Source organism: Solanum pennellii, chromosome 2, assembly GCF_001406875.1.
Source record: "Solanum pennellii chromosome 2, SPENNV200".
NCBI classification, from domain to species: Eukaryota; Viridiplantae; Streptophyta; class Magnoliopsida; order Solanales; family Solanaceae; genus Solanum; species Solanum pennellii.
Genome location: NC_028638.1, coordinates 50,465,278 through 50,487,582, shown reverse-complemented (window position 1 = coordinate 50,487,582; position 22,305 = coordinate 50,465,278). Strand labels below are relative to the sequence as shown.

The window sequence follows — 22,305 nt, the reverse complement described above, 5'->3', positions numbered from 1 at the left end:
TTTATTAAATAATTACTTGGTTAAGACCTAATATGATTATTAGCTAGAGCTAGATGATTATTGTAAAACTACCCTCTGAATAATTCAACTGCTATCCTGAAACCATTGATCAATAGATCAGTAATTATATAATCAATGTTAGTCTAAACCTTTTGAAGTGTTAATTAAACATCATTAGACATGAATCGAAAACCAATTAGGTGATGTTTAATCAACCGTAAACATTCTTTGTCTTGATGTCTGTCATTATCATGTGATTTTATAATTTAATTATGCTATTTTATTTTATTTTGGCAGAAAGGTCGGAAAGCACGTTATTAATAAAATAGAACATAACAATTTTTAATTTAATTAGGTTGACTATCCAGTGTCAGGTGATCGTACATGGCATAATTCTTCTGTACAAATAATTAATTAGGGACGGTTTTACACCTAAATAGTTGCTAGTATTTCCGGCTAATTAAAAAGAATACGTTGATTAATTAGTGTTAATTTTTCATTAATACTTCTTAATAGCATAAAACAAATTAGTCAGCAGAAAATATGGTTTCAAGAAACCATTAACATGATGCAAGGCCATTGGACTGATCATAGTTCAATTGCATGTAAAATAATCAAATACCACAAACTTAAAATCACATAACTTTCAATAAATATTCGCAAATCATATCAATGGCCAAATTTCCTATTCGAAAGTCCAAGAGAGACATATTCTAGCAAGTAGTTAAGTTCTTTTTTTTTTTTTTTTTTGGTTGACAAAAATAGTGTGAACTTTCAAAATCTATAGCTGGCTAATCATTTTTGTTATAGTACGTAGCAAGAATATACTGAAAACAAATTCAAAGAATTTGAAAGATTTTAATTAGCATGTTAAGAATTTCAATGTGCTAGATTTTGACTAGCTAACATCAAACAATTTTGATTAGGCCCATTTTCTGCGAGAAGATACACATATGGACAAATCCACTGCCACTCATAATATTTTACGATGAAGTGCATGTGATGACAGAAAGGTGTAGCTTCTTCAGGTGACACACTAAATTATTTTAAGTTCCTATTTCATGATCCATCACTGAAAAATTCTACTTCTTGCCATCATTACTCTACTACTAAGGGATGGAGCTAAAAAGATTGAGAGCGTCATATTACAGACGTTTAGATCTATTTTAATTGTCAATGAAATGAAAGAAGTGAATACGTACGTTTTTATCTAACTACCCGTTTTGTTGATCATGGAAGTGGATTTACAAAGATACAATTTTGTCCATATGATCAGGTTCAATGTAATTAGGATTGATCACACTAAATTGTGTAGTCATTTTCTTGTCCCTTCAATTGATTATTCCTCCTAGATAAATTCATATAATTAAGACTAACGATGCAGCATTCATCGTAAATCCATGAACCTTAATTTGGACAAGAAAAGCTGAAATAATTGAACATGTCTTATCAACAATGATCATCTTGTTCCCATGTGATCGTCATTATCATGTGTTTTTTCATAAATTAGTCTTGTACTAATTAAGTACATTGCTAATTGTATTCTCCACTAGACTAGAAAGTAATTATACAAAAAAGATCTTGTCTATGGCAATTCAATCTCACATAATCGTACAAGACATAGTCCTTTAGCATGTCAAAATAATAATTAAGGATTCTACTCAAATGGTTACAAATTATTAAAACAGCCAACGCAATTCATGCATGTGGTTTAATTTATCGATGATTATTTGAGCTTAATTCATTGTATTTTGATTATACATTAACCAAATCTGAAGCACTGCTGGCTAAATATCTATCTAATTATTCCAATTATCAGTACACAATTTATTTGCTTTGCAGCAGGAATCGATGACAATTATTATTAGTACTTTCAAATTCATGGATCCTGTAAATTAATTATAGATCATAGAATATACTACTAGTTTAAGATATATAAAACCTAAACCCCTTTTTCAGATCATTTTTTTAATCATTAGATTATCATATATGTTATTAATCTAAGTGTTTTAAAAGTCGGAGGCGTGACCACATAGAAAGTTAGCCCCATATAGTTTTATTTATCAGATTTTTAAAAATAAATAGAGTTAAAAAGAATTTTTAAAATAAAATAAAAAAGAAGTTAGAAATGTATAATCACTGTATAATTTGTGTTATAGATTGGGTATACATCTGAAATGACTACAAATTATTACTAGCCCGTGACCAATTCATGCTTGGATAGTCCCAACTTAGGAATTGAGAATCGCCGCGTACAATAAGGCAGGTTAAAGATAATTGCTAAATATAATTTGAGACAGAAGAAATAGTAAACTAATTAGCTTAGACTTCGTTATGGTAAAAAGATAGAACACAAAACAAGGAGATGTATCTCAAAGTTTAAGATTTAATTATAACTTTTTCTGAACTATTCATCTTCACTCTAACAAAATTTGTGTATAACCTATAGGTGAACTCTTATATATGTACAAGTAAGAATATATGTTCTTAAAGTGCTAGAACATTAAGAAATGAAACTCTAGTTTGGATCAATTGCTTATACAAGCTTTCTAATCCAGCTTCAAATCCCTTAATACTTTCATCAAGCATCTGTAATCTCCTTCGTGCAATATTGACATCAACCTTACCATCATTCCTCTTAATCTCTTCGCGAAGATCGCAAAGAGCCATATCAACATTCCCCATTTCATTAAAAAATTGACTACTTTTACAAGAACCTGATTTTGTGATCATCAATTTCGAAATCATTGACCATCCACTAGGCTTAAATTTTGTATCTTGGTAGGATAAAAATACCAAAAGAGCTTTAAAAACTGATATACTTATTCCTGTTACTTCTCTTAAGTGTTGTTCAATGTCCAAAAACAGAGAACATCCAACTCTGTTCTCCATATGTTTCAATTTCCTCAAGTTTTTTCCAATCTCCTTTTTCATTTTCTTCCTTAAGGTTAAATAATTACCAATGTCCCTTTCGATGCTGGAATTTCCACCTTTTCGTCGTAACGCTGATTGAAGATGTTGCACTTGTTCCTTAATAGTACAAAATAAATTTCTAATTGCAGCACATGAGTCAAGTAACTCAAGTGATCCTTCTATTGACTCTTCTACAAAAGCCACATTTTGATGTTGAACAAGAGTTTTTTGTGTGCTTGGACACTGAATTAGTTCCTGAAATGAATTGTATAATTCTACAAGCCCAACAATACCAGCCTGAATTGTATCTGCACTATGCGACGACGACGTTTCGGAGTTTTTCAGCTTGTGTAATTCATCTTCAATTTTTAGGCCATTAGGATGTAATCTTGTAGGCAAGCTAATAGATCTAACAGGAAATAATAAACTTTTAGATTTATATGAGATTGCCATGGTTTTTTATTTGTTTTGGAAGAAAGGACTCACTAGTTTTTTTGATGTAACAAATTAAATGATTCAAGAGTCTATTTATAGGTACATGACTTTTTTTTCCTGGAATTAAATTGTATGTGACAGCTATTAACCTAGGCAACAATTATTTTTTTTTCCAGTAATATTGTTACGTCATTAACCAGCAATTTGTTAGAGAACAATTTTTTATTCCTTGCATTTTATGGCCTCAGAATTTGCAACGTTTTGACAATCATTAATTAATTGGATGAATTCTAAATTCAATCATTGAGTATAGAGAGTGCTATAGAGCTGTACTATGCCTTGTTTTTCTCCAACAATTTTCTGCAAGATTCCCTTTTTTTAGATTTTAATCGTATAGTTGAATTAAAGGATTTTATTTTAACATACATGGGAAATTGTACATGTTTCTGGACATTACATGCATCTGGAAAATTTCGATTGGTTAACACTTAACAGCCCTAGTTACCGGTTGCATTGATAAAGAGCTAGCTAGGTATAGGGTTTTTGGTGAACAAGAATCATATAGGCTATAGCTGGATAACTTTTTTGTGTATATATAATGGGTTTCCCATGTCTGCCGGTGATTCCGACTAAATCCAGATCGGCTCCCAACATGATTTGGTTCATACTCATTACTCAGGGCTCAAACTAAAAACATCGATGGAGCAATTCCTCTACTGATACCACAATCCATGTTAGTCAAAATTTGTCTATTTGCTTGTAATGAATGGGTAGACAAAGGATAAGTTTAGGTTATAGAAAATTATGGTATCTTGGAAATTGAGGTGAGGTTGTGTTTAAAGATTATATTTACATAGGAACAAATAAAGATTTGGTAAGGAGAAGGTCGGCGATTTGTTGGGTGACTAATGCAACAGATGAAAATATAATATACTCCATGCTTCTTGAGTGAACGAACCATTTGTCATTAATTCAATCACAACTTCACTTTTCAAAGCTCTTTTTACTTCATTAGACATACAACAAACAAGGGTTCAATGGGGTTCAGAACAAATTATATTTTTTTTCATAAATTGGCGTTATTATCATAAGAAATAAAGATGATGAACCCAATTGGTACACTGAAACCTAAGGATAATAAAGAGAACATGTTATTTTCAGTGTCAGAAAATACAGAGCATTGAACCTTATCCATGTATATACATATTGTCATTTTGAGAGAAAAAAAAGTAAAATATCATTGCTCTGCAAACAAACCAAGAGACAATCAAGAAGATTTCTTGTTCGCAGATCCCATGAGAACAAGAGACATCAACATGTGACAGAATCATAAGCCAAAATTCATGGAATGGAGCAATACAAGATGATGTAGCCTGACCTATTCTAACCAGCCCAGTCAGCCATTTGCTTCAGCTAAACAATTTTTGGGCCTTGGAAGCTGTTTGGGAGTTAAGATATGGTCCAATTCTATCGTGGAGTCTAGTCTAGAATCGAGACTAAGAGCTACAAAACTACAACAAGCAACAGGGAACCAAATTGGAGAATTTCAGAGTAAAAAATGGACTCCCCTGCTTCACTTCAGAAACCTTATATCATATTAACTGAAGATGGTCTTCAGTCCTATTCAATCAGCTGCATATAAGGATCCTTCTTCAGTTAATGGTGTCGTGCTTCCGATCTCTTATAACAATACACAATAACAGGATGGTTTTTAAATTTAGGAGAAAGCTCAATAAAGTTTCAAGTCGGCCAAGCTGAGGAGGTCTTTTGCCTTAAAATGGCAGTCGACCTCTTGGGATCACTTCCTGCCATTCCAACTCTTTGCATTATGAATCAGCTCCTTGAAAGGCCAGTTTATAGACCTCATTAGACATCTTTAGGTGCTATACCCGTGTTCACTTCAAAGATTCCAAATAAGAGCACAACTAGACAAGGTATAGTTGGTAAATGCTTAGACGCTCCCAAGTCATTTGTTCAATCGAGTGTTCTACATTTGTTCATTTTCTAAATGAGTGGAAAATAGTTAATGTTCCATACTCTTCTAGCTTGAGAACTCCTGTTATATTTACAATTAATTCAGACACATAGTTCCTGCCATATGTATAATAAATTCAAACACTCCTGTGTATTTCATAACATGAAAAAGTACATAAAAAGGATCAAATGATGAGACGATTTGACTTCTCAAGCTCATAGAGGAGCACTTGGAGAAGTGACAAATCTCTAAGCAAGATTGACAATGCCCATGAATAAGTACAACACTTCAGATGAATCAGAATACCAGCAATGGAGATCAAATGACAAGTCCCTGCTCTCTAGCCTTCTTAAGCCACTTCAAAGTACTCTCCAATGTTGTATACGCAGCAACATCAGTCAAACTCTTGCTCTCTATTGCATAATCAAAAACTTCATAAGCATCTGCCACTCTGCCATTCCGACAGAGAGCTCTGAGAAAAGTTCCATAAGATCCTGTCTCAAGCTTCGTACCATTCTGTTTCATAACATCATACAGTTTCATTCCCTTATCCAACAATCTTCCCTTACATAACCCATGAAGCAATGTATTATATGTACACGAATTAGGAGCACAGCCCCGTGCTTCCATTTTCTCCAACAAAGCCACCGCCCCTAATGGATCTGCTTCTCTACACATACCATTCATTAACGAAGTATACGTGACTGCATCTGGAACATGGCCTTCCTCCATCATAACATTCAAAAACTTCTTAGCATCTTTCACCCTTCCCGACTTAGACAATCCATATATCAATGTATTATATGTCACAAGGTCAGGCTTCACTCCTTCCTCCTGCATTTTCTTGTATACACCCAACACTTCACCCCCTTGACTTAACATACAATAACCCTTCATAATTGTATTATAAACATAGCAATCAGGCTTGTAGCCTTCCTCACTCAGAACTCCTAATAATCTAGTCGCTTCCCTAAGATTTTTACTATTACAAACATTGTCAATCATAATTGTATATGTAACAAGATCAGGTTTTATATCAAAACCTTCCCTCATTTCTTTAATAAAGTTATTCATGGTACTCAAAGGCCTGTTCTTGCACAAATGCCTAACAATAAAATTATAAGTATATGTATCAGGGGGAGAGTCTTTGGAGGAAAGTTCTTTCACTAGCTCAATGGCTTGCTCTTCGTGGCCGGAAGAGCAAAGGGTCCTCACAGCAATGTCTGTGGAGACCTTATTAGGAGGGAAACCATTGGTAGTCATAAGATTAAGAACCTGATGAACAGGGGATAAAGAAAGGTTAACAGACTTACAAGATTGGACGAGGAGAACATGGTATGTAAACCTGTCAGGGGAGAAAGGAGGGTGAACCTTGATCATGTGATTAAGGAAAAAGATTGAATCTTGGAGAGTTGAATTGGAGGAAAATGATTGAAGAACTGCATTATAAAATTTATTGTCTGGAGAGGGGTTTCTGGTACTGGAAATCAGAGAATTGAAAAGGGTTTTAGCATCTGAAAGAGATGTTGAATCAAAGGCTACAATAGATGATGGAAGCTGGGGTTCAGTATTTGATGTGGGTTTTTTCTTGGGTGATTGTGATTTTTTGGGATAATAATGGGGTTTTGAGGTTGGAGGTGGGGATGGGGATGGAGATGGAGTTTTGATGAGAGTGTTTACAGCAAAGTTAGCTGACCTTAAGGAAGGTGGTAATTTCCCCATTTTCTCAGCTGTTTCTTCGTCTTCTTGTAACCAACCCAAAACTGTAACACTTCTTCCTTCTGTGAGGACTAAAATTAGGGTTCTGCAAGGGTTTATCATTTCGATCTCCGTCATGCCAAAGAAGAAGAAATGCTAAGTACAGATACGGGTCATTTAGGCCCATTGGATTACAAAGGCCCATTTTCCTATTTAATAACCCCTGGCCCACTGGGCCTATCGGGGATTGAAACTTAAAGCCCAAAAAATATCACACAACATATCATACATGGATCAATTTAGAAAAAATGGCACAGCATGATATCCCATTTTACTAATTGGCAACATATAGCCTCCTTTTATTTTAGTAAAAATTTAAGGAATCCCATAGTGTAATTCAATAATTACACTCTGTCCCGATAAATTTAGTATTTACTAAAAGTCCCTTAAAATTGTTGTGCCGTGATACTTTAGACTCTAGTGACACATGGTAAATGATACATGGTAAGTTTAAACTGTTAAGAAAAAAATGGGGAAAAAATGGTACATTTAATCTTGTTAACTAAAACAGCTTAATTTACGGTAACAGATCATTAATCAGCATTAAATCAGCACGTAATTGGATATTAATTTCAAATTTTGAAAATCAAAGATTATATCATCTATTTTGAATACATTCTTTATGAACAATCTGTTAAATTTCGAACTGCAGTAATTTTATTGTTGTTACTGTGAATTTTTCAAAATAATGAGTTGGGTTGGGCTGTCTCTTGGAAAATACTATTTAATTGTAAAAATTTAAGGAATCCAACAACAGATTTTTAAGGAATCCAATATGTATCAAAAAATCATGAAAATTATTATCATGTATCAGACAATAGGTTTAATACATGAGTACTAAGTGGATTATAATGTTTAGTCTATGCTTTGACANGATCCATTACTATGATGTAATAGAACAATTAACCAAAACAAAAAAGGGAAGAAAAGAAGAACTGATGATGGATTAAGAAGAAAAAGAAGAAACCAATAAAAGATGCTGGGTTAAGAAGAAGAAAGACGATGATGGATTAAGAAGAAAAAGAAGAAACCAATAAAAGATGCTGGATTAAGAAGAAGAAAGACGATGATGGAGAAAGAAGAACTGAAGACGTGATGGAGTAAGAATAACAATAAGAACGGGAGAGAAATTGTCCAGATTTTTGAAATTTCAAATTTTTTGAATTTTGAAATTCAAAATTTCAAAATTGGGTGTTTTAATTAAAATTAATAATTCAAAATCCAAAAACTGATTTAGAAGATTGAGTGTTTTAATGGAGAAAAAATAGGCATTATATTTGGTAATTGTGTATTATAGGAGAGAATGTTATGTATTTATACACTTCTACTAAAATTTAAAAAAAAGGGAATTATGTAATATTTAAAAAAAGAAGGGAAAATTAGAGAATATAAAACTTATAGTTGTGTATTTAAGTTATTTTTCCTTTATTTTATTGATAAAAAAGATTTTCTAAAATCAAATTTTGCAATTAGTAGCCCACATATTGGAAAGTTCTTTTTAATTAAATTAATAATTTTAAAAGGTGGTAGCATTATGTCCTTTTTTATTGGGAAGTGGTTTTTTTCTCCATTTTTTTCTCTTCTATGCCATACATACAGATTCTTTTAAATCATGTTTCTTTATTGATTATCTTTTTCATTACTTTAAATAAAAGATGTTTGCTTGCTTGTTTGTTAGTTTTACATATTGAATTCTATAAAAATATTCATTCATAGTTTATTTTTTATCTTTCGCTTTCAAATTCTTGATGGTTTGTTGATATTTACCCATCAATTTTTCTACTTGTTGGCTATGTTTGACCCCCTCTTGTATTGTCGTTCGATTTTTTTTTATGTTTTAATTTGAAATTGAAGGTTATATCTAATTTAGGTAAAAATTTAGGTAATAGTAATTAATTAATTGTGGGTATCAATTGTCATGTTTAAGAAACTTATCCTATGATTATTCATAAAATTGGGGATTTTGATTCTAATCTTGTGGATTCTCTATCCATAACTCTAAATTTATAGTCATGTAAGTTCTTCTCGTTATCTGATTCAACTTGTGTGTTTACCATTGAGCATTTTATATTTCATCTGCAATCCTCATTTCTGAAGGAAGAATCTGGAATGCATACAATTTTAAGAGAATAAATATACGGATATCTATACATGATCTTCCTGATTAAAAAAAATTTCAATGCAGTGTATACATACTATGAGTGAATGAATACATAAAGTGTTTAATTTTTTAATATGTATACATTGGACTAGATGACATAGCTATAAATGTATAGTAATGCTAAGTGAATAAATACACCATTATTCTACATATCATCAAGTATACAATTAAATTTTTTTATTATCAATAACGAATAAAAAATATATGAAAATACATAATTTATGTTTTTAGGCGGTTATGTATTGTATATATAATTTGGTATGTTTCAGTTAATTTTGTTTTTGAGTGATTTTGGTTATACGAAAAAAAAAAACTATAAAAATGTCATTAATTAATTTGGGCCATTTTGTGCTTATTTTTTATTTATCTATTAAACGCTAATTAATGTTGCGCTATTTATTGTTAATTGTAACAATAAGTTGTATATATATGTCATTTCCTCATCAATTTATAATAAGGGAAATTGTATATAATGATAAACTAATAAATCAAATTACATGCTATAACCACACTTTGATTTACTGGTGCCATGTAGCAAAGTGTTTGTCAGTCACCTTTCTCCCTCAAACTCTCGCTCCCCACTCTCCCTTTCTCGCTCAATCTCTCGCTTGCTCCCACTCACTTTTATACAAACAAAAATGTATAAAATGTGTTTGTGTTTGTATATAAAAGCTAGAAAAAATTGTATATATACATATTTTCGTTTCCCTCTCCCCTCCTCTCCCAGATCTCGCTCGTCACCCTCGCCTCCATCGCTTATACAAAGAGAAATGAAATATATAAATCGTGTTTCTGTTTGTATAAAGCGAGAGAAAATTATATATATACCTGCAAATACATATATCTTCGTCCTATACACTTATAATTATACAATACAAATATTCTCCGGCCCAATTTTCCTTTGTCTTTCTCTATCTCTCGGTCTATACATACAGAAATTATACAATTTATTTGTATACAACTACTTTCTTTTGTATATGTATAGCGAATATACAATTGGTTTCTTTGTATATGTATAGCGAATTATACATATTTATGTTTGTTATGGAGAGCAATTATAAAACTTTGTTATATTATACATATATGAATTTTATATTTTGCTATATGTGAAAGTTGCTCTAATAATAATTAATATTAGAGAGAGAGAAAGTACATTTTGTCAAAAAAAAAAAAAGATTTTGAATTGGAAAGCATGTTAGTGCCTGCTATATACGCACCAAGTGGAAATTGAAGAAATACGATAAATAGTGGCTTATTCAATCGTTTAAATTAAAGATGGTCATCAAATGTATAATATATGTTAATTAATACATCAATTAATGTTTATTGAATAGAAAAAAGTAAACAGTTTATCTAACGAACTATTTGTGTAAACATCTTGTAGAAATATGCACATCATTAGTTTTTTCTTTCTTTTTTTACTATAAATCATATTTATAGAAACGGTCTTTTGAAAATGTTTACTTTTTCAAATAATAAAAAAAAATTACATTCATCCTTCCTTAGTGGAATTAATCATGATCTTCTTGACCATTTATTGTCTATTTTTCTTTTCATAAGCTCTGTTAATGTTCGCTGATCATTGAGAAAAATAAACTTAAATTATACTATCTATTAAGCCTTGATTGATTTATTAACATAAAATATATGTAAAGTAAATTCCTCTGATAATATAACTTTTGTTTTATTATATAACTTAAATATTTTGGATAACATATTTCTCACCAATCACCAGGGCTGGAAGAAGTACATTAAACATTATTTGACTATATAACTTGCAGTAGTTTATTTTACTGGCCAAAAGGGGTTTGTTTAGCACAATCCAAATTGAGCCCAGGATTGACTCCAAGTATCTGGCAATATCTCTTGTAAAACCCAATTCTATTCTCCATATTTGGATTAGAACCTTTTCCACATTCTATTCCTCCATTAATTATGTTGGTGATTAAACCATAGCCAGAGACACGACCAGCAGACAAATCAGCTCCTGTTGGTCTCCATTTACCAGTAATAACATAATGGGCCGATGGCTTTGGTCTCTGGGCCGTCATCCAGAACCACAAGGCTGTCTTGAATGAAACGACTGCATCATTTGCAACAGCATCTGGATTCTTTAACAAATCAACTCCTATGGCTCTTCCTGCTGGTCCATAGTTGTAGTTGCTGCATATCACAAAATTATTGAACTTATTAATATAATTTTAAAACCTTCTATTTGTGTGGAAAGTAGAAAAAATTAAAACAAAACTTACTAGGATATTTGGATTGGACCTCGACCAAAGTATTTTTTACCAGGAGCACAAGGCCACTGTTGATTTGCAACACAGTAATCTGGTGGGTTACCTTGTTCTTGCTTGAAGCAATATCCCCATGAAAATGGACCATCCGGAGCTGTTCCCCACCCCCCTAATTATCAACATAATTCATACTTTTTATTAATTTAATTACTAACAATTGATGTCATACTCGGAAATAACGTTAATTTTATCATGACAAATTTAGGGGTGTCATAACCCGCTCAGAATTTTAATGGTTGGTCTCAAGATAATTTAAATTGGATTCATTCTCAATCCATTCAAGCTTAACCTATTTGAATAGATTTCTCAATTGAGTCCAATTCAATCTCCAATTTCAACCCGTTTTAAAACTTTTTATTAAGATATGTTCCTATATTGAAGATATGAATTACTATCTATTTAACATCTTTTAGAATTTGTCTATCCATTTGTTACTTTTTTAACAAAAAATTCTTGAGCGGAAATTCAAAAATTGTGATTATAAAAGTTAAATATCAATATGTTAAATTATTGAGATTAATCGGGTCAAATTGGACGGGTCAAGACCCAACCCGTTTTTTAGCCCATTTGAGCCCAAAGTAAATTTGGGTGAGTCAAGACCCAACCCGATTTCTATTGAACTCATTTTAATATTTCTAATTTCAACCCAACCCGCGCATTTGACACCCCTATGTACAATAATACGTGGTTGTGGATGTTACGTTGCTTAAAAAGTTGTCAATAAGATCTCAATAGAAAGTGTAAAAATGAGTTCTATTTGTTCTTGTAACGAGCTAGGGATAATTACTTAAGAAAATAGTACCGGTTGTTTCAAGAGAAGTTTGTGCCAAAAATGCAGCGATTTCCTTCTTACGAGTGTTGGTGTTTCCAGTAGTTCCAAAAGCAGCAAAGGACCTTGCAGCTGTTATAAAAGCATCATAAGTGTAAAATCCTTTGGCATTACAATTGGCATCATTACGATGCAATAGCATTCTCTCAAATATGTCTTTACTAATAAGAGCACCAACATCTTGTGTCAATCCTCCTCTTGTAGACAACACACAAAACAAAACAAAACCCCAAAACATAATTTTGTTCTTCATTTAGTTTTTACCAAGTTGTGTGTGATTATTTCTGAGTGATGGTAAGTAAGGTTGCTATTTATAGGGAACAGAGAGTGAAATAGGCTTTTCAAAATGAGTAGAAAGAATAAATTTTTGTGTCTGTTTATTCCAACACTTCCACTTAGCTTTGAGTGCAGCATTTGCTTAATTATATATTAAAATCAATTGGATGAATCATTATGGACAAAGTTGGGACTTGGGAGGAATCCACTTAAGTTAGTCTTGGGTAGGATTCCTTGCTATTACATATTCTTTGGCATATAACACGTAAATATGTCATTTAATTTGATGTTAACTTAAAATTATGTCATCCGCTTAAATTCAATGTGACATTATATATGTCAAACGTCACGTAGAACACAAAATGTTCATGTAGGAGGACGTCATGTTAGGTAACATATTTTTCATTTTGTAGGTTGTTACAAAAAGAATGACGCAATTCATCACAAACTCAAAGTGAGAATATAACTACAAAAACAATTCATGCATTATTTGATTTGATATAAACATGTATATATAAACCTTTTTTCATCAACAACATGGTGCACTAATTGAATCTTGAACTATGAAGGTGATTCATTTCATTCAAGAATAAACTAATTCTATCTTTTTTTGTACCAATTAGTAGCACTGTGTATGGATCACAAGTAAACTAGGTGTGTATATAAAAAATGATTCCAAACATCAGGAACTCCAGGAAGGCACCAATGTATACAATCTGCATAACTACTTGGATTTGCCAATTGTTCTTTGGTTAGAGGATCCCAGTGCTTTCTGTATATTGATGAATGACCTTCCTTTCTATATTCAGAAAGTTGAGTAATGTTGAGCAACTCAACTTTCAAACCACTCTTCTCATTCAGTTTCTTGATGGCCAATTCCACCAATTTCATCATCTTTGGATCTGAATCTGATCCCCAATACTCTCTATTAGATATCGGCTCTGTTTCATCGTAGCAATTCTGACCATTTGCCTTCCCCCAATCTTCTCCCCTGCCATTTTTCATGATTCAAATATATAATTAGTACTCGTACGACTCAATAAACTAATTGAAAGTCAAAAACTAACAACATGTATATACAATGTATAAAGCCAAAGTCAAAGAATAAAAAATGATTCATGACATGATCTCATATTACACGAAGACTTGTTCCTACACGGAGCTTGACATCAGCTACAACTTTTTTAATCTTATTTTCATGGACTTCCCATCCCCATGCTTGGTTTCGGTTTACAAAAGGAATAAATAATGGAGGCATTCAAAGATGCAACTAACAAATTCTTTTTGAAAGGGTTGTTGGAGGCACTAAAGTTGGAAAGGTTCTTCATAAATGAACTCATTTTGTCAAAACAATGGAGAAGTCCATTCTACTACTTTCAAAATAGCTTTAATTATACTGACCATTTGCCTAAACAAACCATTTATCTCCTGATCACGCTTAATTAACACTACACTAATTTGAATAGTAAGAGCAAACTTTAGAAACATATTCTATACCTGTTGTGTGTAGGTGATAAACTAACAAAGAAAACTCGAGTCTTGGAGCGATTAACATGAGTATCCAACCAATCTGCCCATGTCTGTAGCCCCAATTCGTATGTACGCAGCATCCCTAAATATTCATACTTTGCATTTGCACTTTCAAAAGATCCCCACCTGAAATTACACAATTTCCATCATAATTCACGAACATCGATCTTGTGCCTAAAATCTTGAAATTAAGAATCATAATTTTCTTATGAATTGAAAAAGGTTGCAAAAAGTGTACTCACAGAACCTTCAAATTCAATCTCCACCATAGATATGAATTAAAAACAAGCACATCAGCATCTTTCCAAATTCTAGCATGCTTTTCTATCGAATCGATTCTCACTATGCGTTCTTCCACACGATGATATGATGGATCGTCGCAATTTGATTCAACTAATAATGGTGCCCAGTAGAAATCAATAGTAGCATTGTACTCCTTCATTAACGTAAACAATACAAAATTAAACTAATTAGAACTGCAAGCAAAGTTCAAGGAGAAGAACAAGGTAGCGTATTGGAGAAGCAATTTTCGAAACTCACAATAGCTTTAAAGGTGACCAAAGAGCCATTATAGTTAACATATTTGAGATGATTAGGAATTTCGGATTCTAATATGCAGACCATTGAAACCCATTGATTCCTATTGAGTGAATCTCCCACATAAACAACCCTTTTGTTCCTCAACTTCTCCAGCATAGCCGTAGCATTAAATCTTCGCAAAATCAACAACTATAATCAAATACCCAGAACAAAAAGTAGGATAAAATTGAAGAAAAACTGAATAATACTCTACCTAGGAAGGTCACAATCATTGGGTTGCCATTTCCAGTAGAGATAGTCAAGATTCTTTCTCCCAAACTTCTGACAAGCCATTCCATCATCCATGAACGAACAATTTGTCCCATTATACAGAGGGCGAGATTGATTATCAAATACCCATTTACCAGAATAGAAATTACAGCTAGATAACGAGCTTATCTGGGTCTGCTTCTCGACTAACTTTGGAGCTTGACCAATATCTCTGGACATCGACAAAGCCGTAAGAACTAAAACTGCAGTGATAATCACTAACAGCAACTGAAAACTTAGCTGAATACCCATTCCCTTGTTCTTTAAACTAGAGCCGAAAAGTACTGGTCTTCCATTCATTTTTTTTTCTATGCTTTTTCAGGGTTTTGCTTTAGATTTGCTGTTTGTTCGTCTTTAAAAATGGTGGACATTAGTCATGATTGGCGGAGATAAAAATGGCGAGCTCGTCAAAGAAGCAGCCATTAAGGCTAATTATATTGACTCAAATTTGGGACTTATTTGGAACCAGGTGCTTTTTTTATCTGCAGCAATAACAAATGCCGTACTTCTTTTTATTTATTTTGCATCCGGTGTTCGATAACTTATTGAATATTTTACACTAATAAATTTAATTTATTTAATAAAATTTAGATAATTAAGTTATTAATTTTTTTTTATAACATTATTTAATTTTTAGATCCTGGTATGGTAATTATTTATTAAATTACGATAAACTAGGAGTATTATTTTAATAATTAAATTTAAAAGTTCACATCAATCAATGTGCTTTTGAACTTTACTGAAAGCGAAAGTAGCTCTCCAATTTACACATTTGTGTAAATTGTTAATGACAAGTGACGACCTAATACTTTGTCGAAGTGGCAATCGACAAGTTGTAGAAGAAGCAGTTAAGGGCAAAATTGTCTTTGTACATTAAGTTAGTTAGGATCAACTGGCTTGCTAAAAGAAGTTATCTAGTTAATTAGAGTCCTAAATGTAGTCAAGCTACTAATTACCCTAGATACTATCTAATCACACCTATGATTACCTAATGCGTAGAGATGTATTAAATAGAACAATTAGCGTTCTTTTTCCTATTAATAAGGTTTTATTCTTTGATCTCAATTGATGATTACTCAAAAGGAATTATTCTCCATTTGTAATTTTCTTCCCCATTTCATCTTTTTTTCCTTTTAATGATTTTCGATTTGAAGTTTGAACAAATGCACATTTCAGACCTCTACGTTTGGCAAAGTCCTAAATACACTATTCACTAGTCACGTACGGCTGCTAATTAATTTAGGAAGGCTCTTTGAATATATCAAAAGGTCTTACTTAGAGCAATAATTATAGTTATATGATTTTCTTGGATATTTCTCAAAATTTAGATGAACTATTGACCATTCATTTAAGTGCCTGATAATAATTAATTAATTTTCTTATAATTTATTTGAGTGCCTAATATTTGATGGTTTATGACTTACAAATCAAAGTTTCTTACAAGTCAATGTGAACTACATATCAACCTAACTTTTGGATGAGTTAACTAGATGAATCAAAGGAGTCATTACACCGCCAAAACTTGGACGGATAATGATTTTACATGCTATTTTTCAAGAACAAATGAATCCCAATTACACTCTTACTATTTCTGTAAGAACCAAGTCTCATTCTACATGGGTCACAAGTAAAGAAGGTATACATACAAGAAATGATTCCAAACATCAGGTACTCCAGGAAGACACCAGTGTGTACAATCTGCATAACTACTAGGATTTTCCAATTGTTCTTTGGTTAGAGGATCCCAATGCTTCCTGTAAATCGATGGATGTGCTTCTTTTCTATATTCAGAAAGTTGTGTAATGTTGATCAAATCTGCTTTGACACCACTCTTTTCATTCAGCTTCTTGATGGCTACTTCCACCAATCTCATCATTCCCGCAGATGATTCCGATCCCCAGTACTCTGCATTAGAAATTGGCTCTGTTTCATTGTAGCAATTCTCACCCTCTGCCTTCCCCCACTCTTCTCCCCTGACATTATATCAAACAAAAGTTCTTTGCTTTACATACTTGAGTCGAGGGTGTCGAAAACAACATATTCTTTGCATACACTCAGACCCCTACTTCTGGAATTACACTAAATATGTCATTAACATTTGAGTGAGTTTGTAGAATATCTCGAGTCCAAACAGATCTAGCAAAAGATAGATGATAGTAGAAGTTGAAAAAGCTTACAAGTGATACCAACTACTAGTGCCTACTATAGTAGTATATGAGAGAACCCCTATGTTTAAAAAATTCTGTAGTACGGAGCATTGAAACATTATGGACCCAATGGAAGCATATGTTATTGAGGCTTCATACAATCGACCCTACTAAGTGTGATTGAGGAGTAGTAGTAACTGGTGTTGTTAAAGCATGTTCAATGTAGGGACAAATGTGGAGAGTCAATTACGAGTTCATATGATCTCAATAACTTTTCTTTTAGTTCTTGTATACATATTTAGAAATTAATAAGTATCTATAAACATTTGAAGGACCTAATTATTGTTATAATATATTAACTTGAGATCATTATAGCAACTCATAAACTTCAAATCTAAATGCGCTTCTCAGCAATTAGAAAAACTTTTTATAAAGAGAAGTGGGTGAATTATATACCTGCTGTGCGTGGGCGACATGCTAACAAAGAATACTCTTGTTTTGGTGCGGTTGAGATGAGTGTCCAACCAATCTGCCCATGTCTGTAGGCCCAACTCGTATGTACGCACCATTCCTAATTGTTCATACTTTGCATCTGCACTTTCAAACGAACCCCACCTGAAATTGCACAAATCACTGTCATTTTATTCCCAAAATCTTGAAATTTAGTACAACTTGTTATGATTGATTTAATGTTGTGTTTACTCACAGAACAGTCAAATCCAGTCGCCACCATAAATAGGAATTAAAAACAAGCACATCAGCATCTTCCCAAAATCTAGCATGTTTCTCTATTGAATCAACTCTCAATACACGATCCTTCACACGATGATGCCAGGCATCGTCGCAATTAGATTCCACCAACAATGGTGCCCAGTAGAAATCAATAGTAGCATTGTATTCCTTCACCAATATAATGTTCGAAACAAGATCTAAGTCCATAACTTCAATAACCAAAGAACAAACACATAATAATAGTTGAAACTCACAATAGCTTTTAATGTGACCAAAGAACCATTGAAGTGAACTTGTTTGAGATGAGTATGGATTGATGACTCCAGCATGCACACAAGTGAAACCCATTGATTCCTATTCAGTGAATCACCCACATAAACAAGCCTCTTGTTCCTCAACTTCTCCAGCATAGCTGTTGCATTAAATCTTATCCAAAATTATAAATACCCAAAACCCAAATGACAAAAAACAGAAGATAAACAGAAAAAATTTTACTATACCTTGGAAGGTCACAATCATGGGGTTGCCATTTCCAATAGAGATAATCAAGGTCTTTTCTCCCGTAATTTTGACAAGCCATTCCATCATCCAAAAACGAAATGAAGGAACAATTGGACCCATTATAAAGAGGACGAGATTGGTTATCGAATACCCATTTACCAGAAAAGAAATTGCATCTGGATAATGAGTTCAACTGGATCTTATCCCCATTTTCCTTTGGCCTAATAATGGCTCTTGACAGGGACAAAGTTGTGATAACTAGAACCGCAGTGATAAGTGCTACCATCAGCTGAACGGTTAGCTGAACACCCATTAACTTGTTATTCCAATAGCTCCAGAATAGTATTGGTCTCCCATTCATTTTTTCTGTTTTCAATTTGTTGAAATATGCCATCATTCAAACATGTTCTACTCATACAAATAACAGCAACAACATATTAATATGTCAGTGTACAGGGAGGGTGGTGTACTCATAGCTCTAGAAATTGTTTTGAATATAGATTCTTTTACTTAAATAAATCATAATTTCAGAATTTTAATTTATTTGGCTTATTTTGTCTTTTAGTTAGTTTTTAATTGAATGATTGTTTTATTGAAAATCATAAGATTAAAAGATATTTTGAAGAAAAAAATTAATATCTTTTTCATTTTATAATTACACGATTCAAAAAAAAATTATTTTTTTTCAAATTCATGTCAAGTCAAAATAGGATAAATAAATTAAAAACGTTGAAAATATAAAATCAAGTATATATGAAAAGAACATACAAAAAGTGGCATTGAAATTATACGAGAAAATACAATAACAGTAGTAAATAATGCAATAAACGAATAAAAAAACAAATAAATAGTATAAATATAATTATGAAGTTCCATAACTTTGTTACGCCATTTCTAATTGTTGAGTGACCTTTTAAAGTAAAATATTAACTTGGAAAATGACATTTAAGTAGATGTTAACCTTTTATCTTAGATTTTCAACATCAATATCGTTCTATATAGGGTCACTAATTGAACATGCTCCTACTTGTCAGGATGATAAATAATTTAATAATACACTAATGGAATCCTTTTCTTTAATCACTTAAACTGAAATCGTTAAAAGTTATGTTCATCGATTTTCAACCTTGTGAATTGTATTACTACTACCTGAGTAATAAATTTAATTAAATAGGAAGCACATGTGCAAGATTGAAAGGTGACAAAGGATTTGGAATATTTAAAAAGAGAAATTAGCTGTCGATGTGGATACAAGTGTGTCTTATTAATGGCCAATCAACAACTCCTCAGAGCGCCAACTAGAAATTATTCTATTTATTCTTCACTCAAAAGTTCACTGCCTTTTGTGCAACTACTACTAAAAGTTTGAAAGAATACACTTTAACCCTCTAATACACTCATGTAGCCACTTGAATTATTAAAATTGCTTCCCTCATATACTAGTGCAAATTGCAAGTGCAAGAACTATGTAAACAAAGGGGAAATTAAAATATCGATGAGATAATACATGTGGTATATTATGTTATAAGATAAAGAAACTCTTATTTGTGTAGACAAAATAAGAAACTACATATTCCAAACGGGGCATCCAAAATCCCTTATTCATTCCCTTATATTCAGACATCATCATGACTAAAACATAAGGCTAGGCCTCAGCAAAGTTCCTCTGGTCGTAGCAATCAAGGTTGTCCCCGGGAGCAACACTCAATATCGTACAATACCTTCTGTAGAATCCAATCCGATCCTCCACTTGTGGATTCTGTCCTTTGCCACATTCAATTCCACCGTTAATTATGTTTGTAATGACACCGTAGCCTGGTGGTCTATTTGCTGATGCATCGGCTGCTGATGGCGTCCATTGCCCTGTGATAACATCGTGGCATGATGGCTTATTGCCTTGTGCGGTCATCCAGAACCATATTGCTGTTTTAAAAGATACAGTTGCATCTGTAGCTACTAAGTCAGGGTTGTTAACTAAGTCTTGTCCAATTGCTTGCCCAGCTAAGTCATAGTTCGATTGCCTGCAAAATTCATTTTATCATCAATAAATTAGTTACAAAATGGAGTTTTTTTCATCTAATATCTCCTAGTTAGAAATGAACTATTTTCCTCTGTTTTACATACCCATAGGTCCTCTGCCATAAAATCCACTTCCCATTTGATTGCCTTCCCTAACAAAACAATATCCTCCGGCAAATGGACCATCTGCACTTAGGCTACCGCCTGCAAAATTAGAACCAAATACTTCACTTATTGTAGTGTATATAACGTAAATCCATTTCTTAAAAACGCTTGATAACTAGACACTTGTGTTAATATTGAAACCAAGCTACTGTTCAAGGTGTATGGGTCCCAGAGCCTCAAAATTCTAGATACACCTCTGATTACGATTGACGGTCAGTTCAATTTTGTGTACTTATATGTTGAACAAATAACAGTAATTAGGTTGAAAGAGCCAAAATTACCAGTATTTTCGTGAGATGTTTGACCGAAAAAGGCAGCAATTTCTTTCTTACGTGCAGTATCATCACCAGTAGTACCAAAACCTGGGAATGAATTGGCTGCAGCTATAAATGCATCATAAGTGTAGAAGCCCTTGGCAGGACATCTATCATCGTTTCGATTCTTCAGCATCTCGTTGAACAAGTCACTTGTCACAATTGTACCAACATCTTGTGCAAAGCTTCCCGTTAGGAACAACAAAAAGACACAACATAATACAATTTGTGATCTCAAAAACTCCATTTTTTTGTTTCTCTCTGTTCTTTCTTATGCTTTATGAGATAGTGTTTACTGAATTAGTTATGTAGGTGGGTGTTTATAGAGATCAAATTTAAGGTGAGCATACACTTCTCCACTGATTTCAACAAAAGTTTGCTTCTTTGTTTCGGTCATATACGTGTGTCATCATAAATGGCCGAAACAAAAATAGATACACAATTTTCTTTTCACTTATAGTAACCTAGAAGAGGAAGATATGAAAATTTGAATTTAATATCTCAAAAATAATTCAACTATGAGAATTTATGTTGTATAGTCATATTAACTGAATTCAAAAATCACCCATGGTTTTCTTTTTTACGTGGTGAAATTAAACTGAGTTTATCTTGTAAAGCAAAGTCTACTCAATTTAATTTATCATGTACGTAATCCCTATTTTTTACAAGTTGTCGAGTTCTGGAATATCAAAGTTGGCTACGTAATGAAGTCGGTACAAGACTGTTCCAACTGAAGTAATTTCTGGTATACGCCAAGTTTTTTTTTTCCCTCAACGGTATAAGTCAAGTCTTGGGAGCTATATTTTCCGCGCACATTCAAGTGAAAATCATTTCCTATAGCGGTTTCAAATAAAACGAATCGAGCTGAATTTTGTTAATGTTAATTTGAAATAAGTCGGAAATTTTGGGTTGCATGAATAGGACAAAATAGTTTAAACGGACAAGGGCCTAAAATACTCCTAAAGTATTGAAAATGGTACAAAATTACCCTTCATCCACCTATTGGCTTCAAAATGCCCTTTTCATCCACCTATTGGCTCCAAAATACCCTTGTCATCCACCTTTGTGTTCAAAATTGACCACTTTTTTAATTGTTTTAAAATTAAACTCTTTAAATATTTTTTAAAATACTTGGCGTTCAATTATTGATTATAATTATAATTTATTAATATAATTTATAAACCAACCCACTACCCACTCATTACTAACTAAACCTCACCCAATTAATAATCCAATTATAATATCAAAATCGTCATAAATACTACTAAAACACGATGAAATTATAGATTTCTGAAAATGACATTCAAAATTATTCGAGTCCGAATTGGAGCCTCAATTAAATTTAGGCTGAGCCAGACCGCTTATTTAGGAGGACGCTTTTTTTCAAAATAGAATTAGAAATTT

At 32.6% G+C, this 22,305-nt stretch overlaps 5 protein-coding genes and 1 pseudogene across 6 annotated transcripts; all 6 read right to left on the bottom strand.

The window, feature by feature from the left end:
* Positions 1-2,366: 2,366 nt before the first annotated feature.
* LOC107010905 lies at positions 2,367-3,428 on the bottom strand. Its single transcript, XM_015210166.2, has one exon. The coding sequence runs from the start codon at positions 3,364-3,366 to the stop codon at positions 2,488-2,490; it is 879 nt and encodes a 292-aa protein (XP_015065652.1). The 5' UTR covers positions 3,367-3,428; the 3' UTR covers positions 2,367-2,487.
* A 1,962-nt stretch (positions 3,429-5,390) lies between these two features.
* On the bottom strand, positions 5,391-7,160 carry LOC107009226 (pentatricopeptide repeat-containing protein At2g17670). Its single transcript, XM_015208530.2, has one exon. The coding sequence runs from the start codon at positions 7,157-7,159 to the stop codon at positions 5,642-5,644; it is 1,518 nt and encodes a 505-aa protein (XP_015064016.2). The 5' UTR covers position 7,160; the 3' UTR covers positions 5,391-5,641.
* A 3,750-nt stretch (positions 7,161-10,910) lies between these two features.
* On the bottom strand, positions 10,911-12,651 carry LOC107010447 (basic endochitinase-like). Its single transcript, XM_015209733.2, has 3 exons — positions 12,342-12,651; positions 11,495-11,648; positions 10,911-11,405 (listed from the first exon to the last, which is right to left on the bottom strand). Exons 1-3 carry the CDS (start codon positions 12,619-12,621, stop codon positions 11,033-11,035), a joined length of 807 nt encoding a protein of 268 aa, XP_015065219.1. The 5' UTR covers positions 12,622-12,651; the 3' UTR covers positions 10,911-11,032.
* A 471-nt stretch (positions 12,652-13,122) lies between these two features.
* On the bottom strand, positions 13,123-15,500 carry LOC107009557 (protein trichome birefringence-like 34). The gene is made up of 5 exons (XM_015208899.2): positions 14,968-15,500; positions 14,715-14,886; positions 14,417-14,610; positions 14,142-14,300; positions 13,123-13,635 (listed from the first exon to the last, which is right to left on the bottom strand). The coding sequence occupies exons 1-5, from the start codon at positions 15,321-15,323 to the stop codon at positions 13,284-13,286; spliced, it is 1,233 nt and encodes a 410-aa protein (XP_015064385.1). The 5' UTR covers positions 15,324-15,500; the 3' UTR covers positions 13,123-13,283.
* A 984-nt stretch (positions 15,501-16,484) lies between these two features.
* On the bottom strand, positions 16,485-18,889 carry LOC107010481 (protein trichome birefringence-like 34). Its single transcript, XM_015209767.2, has 5 exons — positions 18,403-18,889; positions 18,157-18,328; positions 17,877-18,070; positions 17,627-17,785; positions 16,485-16,996 (listed from the first exon to the last, which is right to left on the bottom strand). The coding sequence occupies exons 1-5, from the start codon at positions 18,798-18,800 to the stop codon at positions 16,645-16,647; spliced, it is 1,275 nt and encodes a 424-aa protein (XP_015065253.1). The 5' UTR covers positions 18,801-18,889; the 3' UTR covers positions 16,485-16,644.
* Positions 18,890-19,887: 998 nt separating this feature from the next.
* On the bottom strand, positions 19,888-21,488 carry LOC107009527 (annotated as a pseudogene). Its single transcript, XR_001455423.2, has 3 exons — positions 20,869-21,488; positions 20,506-20,626; positions 19,888-20,424 (listed from the first exon to the last, which is right to left on the bottom strand). The product of XR_001455423.2 is annotated as an acidic 27 kDa endochitinase-like (transcript).
* Between the last annotated feature and the right edge of the window lie 817 nt (positions 21,489-22,305).